Here is an 11,568-nt window from a genome sequence, read left to right as displayed (position 1 = left end):
AGAGGGCTACAGGGCTGGCCGCCACCCTGGCTCTTTATTTGCACGTATTCCACAAGTATTTGTTTCTATCTGCGTCAGAAGCTGGGAACCGAGCTGAATGCGTTCCGTGCACCCAAACCACAGGCATAAACTGACGCGGCAGCACAGCAGCTCAGTGGCAAGTCCCCCAAGCTCCACGGGCAACCGCTCGCCCTCTGCAAACGCCCAGGCACGGAAGTCTCCTCCTCGACTTCGGTTTACGGGCGGAAGCACCTACAGTACCGGGGCCAGAGTCCCGACAGTTTGGTGTCTAAACGGCAGCGCGCATTGCGCCACGCCGTCCAATCACAAGCGGCTTCGAAAAAGTAATCCCGCAGAAATGACCCCGCCTCTCCAGGCCCCTGCGGATCAACCCGGGGCTGGGGGGGGCGGGGAATCTCCCGGCAGCTTCGCCAATTGGAAGAATCCGGATGATCACGCACGACCAATCAGAATTGCAGATATCGATTCAAGTTGGCCAATAAGAAAGCTAACAGACGAGGTCCGAGCGTGTGTTGCTGGGTAGAGAACTTGAAGGATTTTGAGAAGAGGGCCAGGGGGTCACAGTATATTCCTTGGTTTGGGGAAGCCCTTTGTGTACTAAACAGAAAGACAATTGCTAGTAGGATTTCAAGTTGCAACAGCTTCCCTCCTGGCTTTTTTTTTTCTTCTCAAGAAGCTGCCGCACGTATAGATAGTAGGGAAGAAAGACTAGCAAGCCCTAAGACGACAGCGCGATCGGAAACCAGCCGGGAGTAAGGGTGGTGACGGGGTAGGAGGGGCGTGTGGGAAAGGAGCTTCCCGGCGGCTGCGCAGAGCCCGCGGCTGGAAGTACGGGAAGGCGGGCGCGCACACCCCTCCGTGCTACGAGGCACTTGAACCGCAGCCAGTCCCCGGCTCCGGCTCCGGTGCGGCTGCGCGGTGAAACCGCTGGCGGCGATTGGCCGAGGGGTGAGAGGGGGCGGGAGGTAAGGGGAGGGAAGTCCGTCGTCCTCGGCGCGCCCGCCCGCGGCAGGGGAACCGTAGGGCTGTAAGGGAAGCAGTGCCCCGCTGCGTTGTTTGGGGCTCCGTGAGCCGAAGGGGGGAGGGGAGCAGTAGGGAGAAACAAACACTACGTAGCGGAGGCTGCGCGCGGCCTTCGCTGCCTGCGTGCGTACGTGCGTGCGCTCGCTCGCGCGGGCTCAGTGCTGGCGCGTGAGGCGGAGGCGGGCGGCGGCGGCGCCTGCGCGGTCGGGCTCGGTCGACGGTTCGCAGGGGAGGAGGCGGCGGGAGGCGGAGGAGGCGGCGGCGATGGAGGTGAAGCGGCTGAAAGTGACCGAGCTGCGGTCGGAGCTGCAGCGGCGGGGCCTGGACTCGCGCGGCCTCAAGGTGGATCTGGCGCAGCGGCTGCAGGAGGCGCTGGACGCCGAGATGCTCGAGGACGAGGCCGGCGGTGGCGGGGCCGGGCCCGGCGGGGCCTGCAAGGCGGAGCCTCGGCCTGTAGCCGCGTCGGGCGGTGGCCCGGGCGGGGACGAGGAGGACGACGAAGAAGAGGAGGAGGAGGACGAGGAAGCACTGCTTGAGGACGAGGACGAAGAGCCACCCCCTGCCCAGGTCTCGGGCCAGGCCGCGCAGCCGCCGCCGGAGCCCCCGGAGGCGGCAGCCATGGAGGCCGCGGCCGAGCCTGATGCTTCCGAGAAGCCGGCGGAGGAGTCCACGGCGGGGTCAGGTGGGGTAAATGGTGGCGAAGAGCAGGGCACTGGCAAGGGGGAGGAAGACGAGCCGGAGGAGCGGAGCGGGGACGAGACGCCGGGATCTGAGGCGCCGGGTGACAAGGCCGCAGAGGAACAGGGTGAGGAGCTGGCAGCGGAGCCCGTCTCCAAACTGCCCCCGACCCAGCACCCAGCTGTGCACCGCGGGGTCCGATTCCCCGTTCTCACTTGCCTGAAAGCGCAAGATTCCTATCGCCTTCTGGTGGGACTCCCCAGGGGAGGTGGTGGTTTTCATTCTCTACCCACCTTTCTGGGGGGTTTGGCTGCCTCTTGCGGCCCTGCTCTCTGCAGGAGGGAGGTTCCTGCCTAACTTGGTTCCTGGATTGGAAGTGAGCGATTTTGCACGCGAACTGCATGTGAGCTACCTGTGGAGCAGCTTCCCGCGGTACTGGTTATCTTTTCCAAAAGCGGGAATGCGCTTAGAAATTGGCGATTACACGGACAGACCGCACTATTGGGAGGCTTTGGCCTTTGGGTTACCTGACTATTGATATTTCCGCCTTAAAAATATTAAGCAATAAGTCAAGTTCGCCAAAGTTCGCCCCATCACTTTGCTTGGAGCTTGAACCACACAGTAAATCTGGAAGTCTAACCTTGCTCCTGCTTTAGCAGCCAGTGGTGTGAGGGTGTGGAGTTTAATAGTTAACTAGTGAAGCGAAGGTCTTAATCTAGTGCGTTTAGAACTGACCAACCCCCTCGTAGAGGTTTTATCTTACCTGAATTCTTATGATTAAATTTTAATCTTCCCACTGAGTCCGTGGATGGGCAAATTTGGGGATTTGCCTTACACTTGGTCAGCCTTATACATTTTAGGTCCCTGACTTCCTGAATTGAAAAGATTGAGGTGTTAGTGGCTTCATTTGAGTAACCTCAGAAGAGAATGTGTAGAGTCGCCCCAGGGAGTTAGTGACCTTTCTTCTTTTGAATTGGTTGGATGGTGAGAGCTGATCCATACCTGTCTGTCAGAGTAGGTAGGAAAGCTAGAGCTGCTTCCAAGTCTTACTATGAAGTGGGTTGTCTTAGTTTTTATAACAGATTTTTTAAAGCTGCTATTAGTAATCATGGTATAATTGGAACCCATTCTAAGACAGTCACATGCAACTTGCAGATTGTTTGTTCTATGTCCTGGAACAAAAATCCCATTACATAACCTTTGACTTAACATGTATCCCAAATAGCAGGTAAAAAAGGTTGAGAGATAAAGGGCTGCTTTAAAGAAATTATTATTAAATATCTTTGTGTTGCAAATTACCAAAGTCTAAGGAAAAATTCCAGGTATTTTTCCCCCCTCTGGCAGAGAATGTTGCTAAATATGTGGCAACACCTTTCTGCCCCAAATTACGTGCAGTAGAGATGCAGTATTATTTATGGGTCTCTTGTGACTTAATGGTTTGCTCTTGGCAACTTTCAGTAAAAACTCACGGTAAAAATACAGCTGTGTATCTGCACCTGAGTCTGGTGTATAAGTAAAAGCTGTGAATGGCTGTGCATTCTAAGCTAGAAAGGCAAACTCTTTAAAACACGTACACACACTCACAGAGGCATCTATATCATGAAGCTGTGGAACAGTGTTGGAAAATGTGTATTAACTGTCTTGCTTATTTCCAAATCTAATAATCAAGAATCAAAATTAAATTAACCTACGAAGTTTTTTAAAAGACTTAGGGGATTTTTAAAGATGTCATATTGGTGGGAAAATCTGCAAGTTTGACCTGATTTAAGCAGATAAATTTAGAATGCAAAAATTGTCCAATTTTTATCTACTGCTTGACTCTAATTAGCCCATAAGGTCCATCCCTTCTTTTTTCTAAGACAAAATACCATCTAGTGACAGGAAGATAATCTTTAGAAATAAAACATTCTATGGATGTAGTGGGAATAACCTGGCTGTTCTCATTAGACGGATTCTCAGCTCCTCCTTTAGTTGCTATTGGTTCTGAACTTAATCTACATTCCAAAATGAAAACTGCTGATTTTCTTTCCCTCCTTTTTGTAGGAGATGACCAAGATAGTGAAAAGTCAAAACCAGCAGGCTCAGATGGTGAGCGGCGGGGGGTAAAGAGACAGCGGGATGAGAAGGATGAACATGGCCGAGCTTACTATGAATTCCGAGAGGAGGCTTACCACAGCCGGTGAGGGAAACAGTCCCTTTCATTGAAAGGAGTGTCTGTTCTGATTTTGGTATACCTGATGTTGATTGGAGAGTTTGGAAAGAGGGGTGGATTAAAAATGGAATAGGTTTTTTATAGGCATAAGTATTAGATCGGATCTGCTCTTGAAAGCTCCTGTTGTTGTTTTCTCATTTGTTGAAAGCAGCTGTCTCCTGGAATTTTATATTCACTGATAGTTGACATTTTACAGACATTTTACAGACACCCCTCAAAGAAGAGGGGTTTGGATACACCATTTGCTTTTCTCTTCTACCCACAGCTCAAAGTCTCCACCACCCCCCGAAGAAGAGGCAAAAGATGAGGAGGAGGATCAGACTCTTGTGAACCTGGACACGTGTATGTATAAGGCAGAAGGTTGGGGTTTTCAACCAATCAGATGTGATTTGGGATATTAAAATTTCCTGGCCTGCAATTTTTAAGAGACTTAGCAATGGGAGACTTTGTATCCATTCTTGACAACTAGGTGTATTTTTGTTCTGTTGGTGGCTTTTGAGTGTTGAGCTTTGGAATAAACAGATTTCCTTCTTTCTAACAGATACCTCGGATCTCCATTTTCAAGTGAGCAAAGACCGCTATGGAGGGCAGCCACTTTTCTCAGAGAAGTTCCCCACCCTTTGGTCTGGGGCAAGGAGTACTTATGGCGTGACAAAGGGGAAAGTCTGCTTTGAGGCCAAGGTAGTATATGCAGTTCATTAAGACCATTCATTTATTAAATTATTCATTAAACTACTATGTATTCAGGTCCTGCCCACCAATATTGTATTAATGCAGTAAAAGGCCCCACGTTTTAGTGATAACCTTAGCTCCAATAACCAAGAAATCGATCTCTCTAGCTTTGGTTTAGGTTCATTGACAGCTGTTATTCTGATGTGGAGTTATGATAGTAGTTTTCAGTTCATGTAGAAGTCTTGTCTTTCTAACTCAGACTTTGCTCCTGCATTGGTCAGAGTATCTGAGAGTTCCTTTTCTGACTTGACCAGGTAACCCAGAATCTCCCAATGAAAGAAGGCTGCACAGAGGTTTCTCTCCTTCGAGTTGGATGGTCTGTTGATTTTTCCCATCCACAGCTTGGTAATGTTATTTTTAACTTAATCGTTGTGTTTGCTGCCGTGTTGCTTACTCCATAGGAAATTTGGGTGTAGGTAACTAATTTGTTCACTGTTCTAGGTGAGGATGAATTCTCTTATGGTTTTGATGGACGAGGACTCAAGGCAGAGAATGGGCAGTTTGAAGAATTTGGCCAGACTTTCGGGGAGAATGATGTCATTGGCTGCTTTGCTGTAAGTGCTCCTAAAAGTTGTGGATTCATAGCAAGGAGTGGGTAGAGGGCACTCGGGATTCAGTTTGCCCCCCCCCCCCTCCAAGTAGGCTCCATGCTAGGCAGGAGCCTACTTCCTTTGCTGTATTTTCAGATTTCTGAAAGCAGGTAAAGTCTGGAATGTATCAGTGAGTTCATTGTGGGGCTCGAACTCATGACTGAGATAAAGACCTGAGCTAAGAGTCGGACGCTAAACCAACTCAGCTACCCAAGTGCCCTTCAGTTTGCTTCCTGTCAGGTCTTGTGTTCTGTGCATTTGATGCATTGTTTGCTTAGTTGTGTTTAGCAGTCTGAGTTTTTAAAAAATATTGTGAGATGTAATCAGTCTCAAACCCTGTAAAGTCACAAACGCTCTTGTTTGTTGTTATTGTAGAATTTTGAGGCTGAAGAAGTAGAACTTTCTTTTTCCAAGAACGGAGAAGACCTAGGTGTGGCGTTCCGGATCAACAAGGAGTCCCTGGCGGAACGGGCCCTCCTACCCCATGTCCTCTGCAAAAATTGTGTTGTAGAATTAAACTTTGGTCAGAAGGAGGAGCCCTTCTTCCCACCACCGGAAGAGTTTGTGTTCATTCATGCTGTGCCTGTTGAGGAGCGGGTGCGCACCGCTGTCCCTCCCAAGACCATAGAGGAGTGTGAGGTATGCCAGGCAACGCGCAGAAACCTTCGTACTTGTGCTTTGGAACAGTTGGTCTTTACGGCTTCTCGTAAAGCTGCTTCTTAAAGCTCCGCTGAGCTGGGGCAGATATGATGCTCTTAAATCGGGCTTTGTAAACATGACCCTCCGTCACTTTTCATGGTATTCCTGGTTCTGTTTGCTTATAGGTGATTCTGATGGTAGGACTGCCTGGATCTGGAAAGACCCAGTGGGCACTGAAATACGCAAAAGAAAACCTCGAGAAAAGATACAATGTCCTGGGAGCTGAGACTGTGCTCAATCAAATGAGGGTGAGTTGCCTGGGGGAGGATAGTCTTGGTATTTGCTTTGGAGGCCCCAGGAAAGGCCTATAACCTTTTTCTGATGGAGTTGGGTCTGTTAAGTGTCTGCGAACAGGATCCCACAAATAGAGAAATGAATTCTCAATATATATTTAAAGTAGTTTTTTTTTTTCCTCCGTTGGCTGTGTTGTCAGATTTCTGAAAGCAGGTGAAATCTGGCCTATATCCATATCAAGACTGGAAGTGACTCTTAGAAAATGGACAACATACATTCACAGCATTGAGGAGTAGCAGTGAACTGCTGTGATAGCTTTGGTGGCATTTAGAGAGATGGCCTTTACCTGTGACTCCTGGGTTTTAACTTGCTGCATAACTTCTTGTTTTTCTCTTCACTTCCCCTCGAACTCACCAGATGAAGGGGCTCGAGGAGCCAGAGATGGACCCCAAAAGCAGAGACCTTTTAGTTCAGCAAGCCTCCCAGTGCCTTAGTAAGCTGGTCCAGATTGCTTCCCGGACAAAGAGGAACTTCATTCTTGATCAGGTATTTTTCAGACATTGGGGCGGGGGGGGGGACAAAAACAGAAAACCGGGGCACCTGGCTGGCTGAGTCAGTGGGAAGTGCAGCCCTTGATCTTGGGGTTGTGTATTCGAGCTCCACATTGAGTGTAGAGGCTACTTAAAAAAACGAACGAAAGAAAGAAAGCTAATTTTACAGAAGGTCCAAAGATGAAAACTTATCTGATAGAATGGCCTGCAGTCCCAAGTGGGGTGCATATGTAGAGGGAGACTGAATTCACGATCAGAACCAGGTTACCTGATTATGACCGAGCGGTTATATTGTGGCCATGATGTTTTTTAAACTCAGAGATGCCTTCTATGAGTGTTTTTACCAGAGAGTAGGGACCCAGACTATACACACATAATAGAGGTAATGGGGAGAGCTTGTTTGGATTCCTGGCTCCACCACTTACTAGGTTTATGACTTCAGACAAGTCTTGTTCTCTGAGTCTCAATTTTTCTGGTGTGCAAAACAGGATAATATCTGTTAGGTAGAATTTGAAGCATTTAGGGGAAATTGTGTCTGTACGACCCCTCATCTCTTGCTTCCCTTCGAAAAGATTCTCCGTAAGTGTTTCGGTTGCATATGAGTGGTCATTTTTATTCCTAAAACCTGTTATCCTTCCTGTCCCTAGTGTAATGTGTACAACTCTGGCCAACGGCGGAAGCTGTTGCTGTTCAAGACTTTCTCTCGGAAAGTGGTGGTGGTTGTTCCTAATGAGGAAGATTGGAAGAAGAGGCTGGAGTTGAGGAAGGAAGTGGAGGGAGATGATGTGCCTGAGTCTATCATGCTGGAGATGAAAGGTGGGCTAACATGATACAAGTTAGGGAGCCTGTCCTTGGTCAGTGCACACCTTTTCAGGGCCTCTTAGCACCTCTTAGCATCTGGAGTACTTCTCCACATTTAAAGAGTAAATCTGGGGGTGCCGGGCTGGCTCAGAAGGTAGAGCATGTAACTCTTGATCTCTTTGTCACGAGTTCAAGCTCAGGTTGGGCAGAGAGCTTACTTTAACAAAGGGTGTGTGTGTGTGTGTGTGTGTGAATCTGGAGAGTAAATGAGTGGGTATGAGCACTTGTAGATGGATGAACGCGGAAATGACTGGAGAGAGGCAGTAACTCCTTGAATCATTGCAGAGAGGATACAAAAAGGGAGGTAGTGATAGACCACCACTCAGAGCAGAGGCTTTGCTGAGTCAGTTACTCATATAGTAAAAGCTTCAGGGGTGTTTACTGTTTGTTAGTACTATCCTAGGCATAGAGAGTAAATAGCCAGTTAAACAAGGCTTTGCCTTCATTGAATTTATGTTCTGGGGGGGTGGTTATTTCGGTTCAAACGAAACTATGGTGTTTGGTGTGAACAGTCTCATTGGTATACCTTGCTTTCTAGTGTCACATTAGGATTGTTTTTTTGTTTTGGTTTTTGGTATGTGCCTGTAATTTTTAATGCAGTACAGAACCTTAGAGCATCATCTCCATCTTGACTGATCCCACTTCCAGTCGTTCTCTTGAGAGTGATTTTTTCCCCCCCGTTGGCTGCCTTCATCTTCTGGCATCCCTCCTGTCGTATTGGCTGCTGGCTCTTTGAATTGTGGTAATGCCCAGACCCGGGAGCTGATGACACACCTAAGAGCCGGACGCTCTGAGTTCACTCAGAATGAGCTTTGCCAGTACATACCTGATACTCAGACACTTGGAAGAATTCATTTCAGAGAGGTCACTGGATTTCTCTGAGAATCAGGGGATCCCCCATTGAGCCGAATTCTGCTGCGACTCGGCCCCGTGTGCTGGCCCATCGCGCACAGGTGGTAATTGAACTCCCTTGTACCCTTGTTTCCTGGGCTCATCTAGATGCGTAAGTGCATTTTGGTTTCGGTCAGCTTCTCCCGGAGTCGCTCTTAAGAGTGGATTTTTCAGCATCTTAGCAACACCAAAGCTTTCTCAGGTATTTTTAGCCTCTGGCTACCTGCCTCTGTCCTGATAAGAGACTGGAACCCAATTCACTGTTAATTTATTATGGATCACTGGAGAACTTGTAAATAGACTTCGCAGGTAGCCTCTGGCCTGGGGCTGATAAAATTTAGGGAAAAACTTCCAGTAGGGCAAGTGCATCATTCAGTTAAATGCGAGTAGGGATGAACCCAGCACCTTTGTGGGCATGGGTAGACGAGGCTTAGAAGATCCCGCGCCTCCTCTAGTGGGCTTCTTAAGGTGAGATCTTGCGCATGTACGCACTGTTCAGACCTCGAGCTTCTCTCTTCCTCTTACAGCCAACTTCTCTCTGCCTGAGAAATGCGACTATATGGATGAGGTGACATACGGCGAGCTGGAGAAGGAGGAAGCTCAGCCCATTGTCACTAAGTACAAGGAGGAGGCCAGGAAGCTGCTGCCCCCCTCTGAGAAGCGGACAAACCGCCGAAACAACCGAAACAAGCGCAACCGGCAGAACCGAAGCCGCGGCCAAGGCTACGGTGAGTCCCGGGGACCTGCCAGCCTCCCTGCCTTGGTGCGGCGGCATCGCTGCGCACAGAGGGAGCCATGGTGGAGGCAAGGACCCCAGGTCAAGTTGTAGGTGTTAAGGAAGTACCTTCTTTATGGAGCTCATTCTTCCTGTGTCCTCCACCCCCCATCATCTTAGGCTTTTCCCACAATCCTCCGTTCAGCGAGAGATAGTTCTTTTGCAACAGAAATGTTTTTTCCTTGAAAAACAGTGTTTGAGCTTCTCTGTCCCATTTTCAGTTTTACTTCCGAGTGCCCCGCCTGCTTCCTGCTCACTGTTGCAGTAGAGCTCCAGGAGGAGTGCAGTGAGACGGGATTTTCAGCCTAAAGTTTCTCGCTGCTTTATCTGTTGGATCAACGCAGCTGTGTAGACAGAAAGTGAATGCATTATTCGGTAATCTGGGAGGGTTATGAAGTAAGTTAGGCTAGTGATAGAATTAATTTTCCTCCTGAATGTCTTGTCAGTGAGCCCCGTACTGTGCGTTCACTGCCCTTTAATAATGTTTGTTTGTGTGTGTGTGTATAAGTCAACAAAATTTTTGAGTGTCTGCTGTGTGCTAGGCAGTGGGCATACCAGCTTCCTACCCCAGACGAGCTTACTAGTTAGACTTTGTGTCATTGGCGTGGAATAACAGGTCTGGGTTATAGGATAGCTGGGGTCCCTTCCCAGACTGAAAGTCTGCGATCCTATGAATGGCAGATTTTATTCCTCTTCCTAACTCTGCCGTCTATCCTTTTGCCATCTGAGATGTTTTGCAGGAATTGGGGAGCTCCTAAAGCAAGGTGGCTTGGTTTCCTTGTGTCTCTATTCCTCTGCCCTCCCCCTTCAGACTCTTGAAAAAGCTCCTGGCTGGTGTTTTAATTACCATTGTGTAAGCCTGACAGAAGTAGGCTTCCTACTCCCCCAGAATTGCCTTTGGCTCCGACTTTTTGATTTCCACTCAGACGTGGAGCCAGGACCCCATGCCAGCTGTCTGAGCGCACTCTCCGTTTCTCTTCCAGTGGGCGGGCAGCGCCGAGGCTACGACAACCGGGCCTACGGGCAGCAGTACTGGGGGCAGTCTGGAAACAGAGGGGTGAGTGCAGCTCTCCTTCTGCTCCTCCCTCTGGGTCGTGATGGCCATTCCTATTGGCTTGGGGGAGCAGAGCGGTTTGGGCTGTTTCCTCAGGGCTTAGGGTTTTGCCCATTTACTGTGTTCCTCTGGAAGAATTTATTCTGGGAAGCTTAAGCCTGTTGATCATATCAAGCTCTGACGTGTGTCTCGTTTCAAATGGGATGGCAGCGGACCGTGATGCCGACCACCCGTAAATGTCCGCTCCTCCTTTCTCAGGGTTACCGTAACTTCTACGATCGATACAGGGGAGACTATGATCGGTTCTACGGGCGAGATTATGAGTACAACAGATACAGAGACTATTACAGACAGTACAGTCGGGATGTGAGTATCTTCGGGGAGAGCGAGGGGGGTGGCAGGACTAGAGGAATGAACGGCATGCCTCTCCGTCCTCCGCCAGCTGTGGCGCCCAGTGACGGGGTTTCCCCTCTCTTCTAGTGGCAGAATTACTACTACCACCACCCCCAGGACAGAGACCGATACTACAGGAACTACTACGGTTACCAAGGGTATCGGTGAAGCCCCTGTCATTCTCGCCTGTCAGCCGTGAAGCTGAATCTCTAGGGGTGCCAGGCACCCCCCAAAACACAACCAAGGAAAACAGGGGCTGTTCGGGTGGGGCTGAGCTGCCGGGGAGGGGCGGTGGGGGGGAGGGTGCGCAAGCAGGGGCAGGGGAGGGGGGAGGTGGAAACAACAAAACTGTACATTTTTTTTAAAAGTTTGTTGAAAAGAATATTGTCTTATTCTATAAAACATTTCAAACCTAGTTAGATATTTGTAATCAAAAAACATTTGCGCAGAAAGCAGCACTTAGGGCTGCCTGTCCTGTATCCTGCAGTTCGGACAGGAAAAGAACTGAAAATGTCACCCTTCTGACATTCTAAGGCAGCTGGACTGGCAGCCGAGGAAGGGGGAGTGTTGAGGAGGTGCGGAGAGGGTGGGCACGCATGGGAGCGCGCCCTCTCCGGAGCAGGCAGGAGTGGGGACAGAGGGAGAGCTTGTGACTGGGGCAGTGAAAATAAACGATTGGCTCTTATCAATCACTTGCACCAACTAACCGTTTGTATTTTCTTTACCGACCTTTCCCTCTCGGGATATCTGGTCTGGTGGGCTGGGAGGCCAAAGTGTCCCTGTCTCCACTTTCCCGGGCCTCCTGCCGTTTGGCGGAGGCGCGGAGACTGCCAGTTGGGTGGTTCTGTTACGTA

The 11,568-nt window shown here is 49.4% G+C and overlaps 1 protein-coding gene across 1 annotated transcript; it reads left to right on the top strand.

Annotated features, from left to right (window-relative positions):
- The first annotated feature begins 1,006 nt into the window (after positions 1–1,006).
- On the top strand, positions 1,007–11,420 carry HNRNPUL2 (heterogeneous nuclear ribonucleoprotein U like 2). Its single transcript, XM_059144797.1, has 14 exons — positions 1,007–1,849; positions 3,766–3,901; positions 4,200–4,276; positions 4,476–4,615; positions 4,921–5,011; positions 5,108–5,220; positions 5,632–5,895; positions 6,081–6,203; positions 6,607–6,735; positions 7,388–7,556; positions 9,020–9,220; positions 10,251–10,324; positions 10,580–10,687; positions 10,802–11,420. The coding sequence occupies exons 1-14, from the start codon at positions 1,309–1,311 to the stop codon at positions 10,880–10,882; spliced, it is 2,247 nt and encodes a 748-aa protein (XP_059000780.1). The 5' UTR covers positions 1,007–1,308; the 3' UTR covers positions 10,883–11,420.
- Positions 11,421–11,568: the final 148 nt, after the last annotated feature.

This window comes from Mustela lutreola, chromosome 1 (assembly GCF_030435805.1).
Source record: "Mustela lutreola isolate mMusLut2 chromosome 1, mMusLut2.pri, whole genome shotgun sequence".
Taxonomy (NCBI): domain Eukaryota; kingdom Metazoa; phylum Chordata; class Mammalia; order Carnivora; family Mustelidae; genus Mustela; species Mustela lutreola.
This window is presented reverse-complemented; position numbering and strand designations above follow the sequence as displayed.

Excerpts from the sequence above, each read along its gene's own strand:
- HNRNPUL2 (XM_059144797.1), top strand. The coding sequence starts at position 1,309 with ATGGAGGTGAAGCGGCTGAAAGTGACCGAGCTGCGGTCGGAGCTGCAG. Across the intron at positions 1,850-3,765 it reads CAAGGCCGCAGAGGAACAGG|GAGATGACCAAGATAGTGAA; the intron begins GTGAGGAGCTGG and ends TCCTTTTTGTAG. Across the intron at positions 4,277-4,475 it reads TCTTGTGAACCTGGACACGT|ATACCTCGGATCTCCATTTT; the intron begins GTATGTATAAGG and ends TCTTTCTAACAG.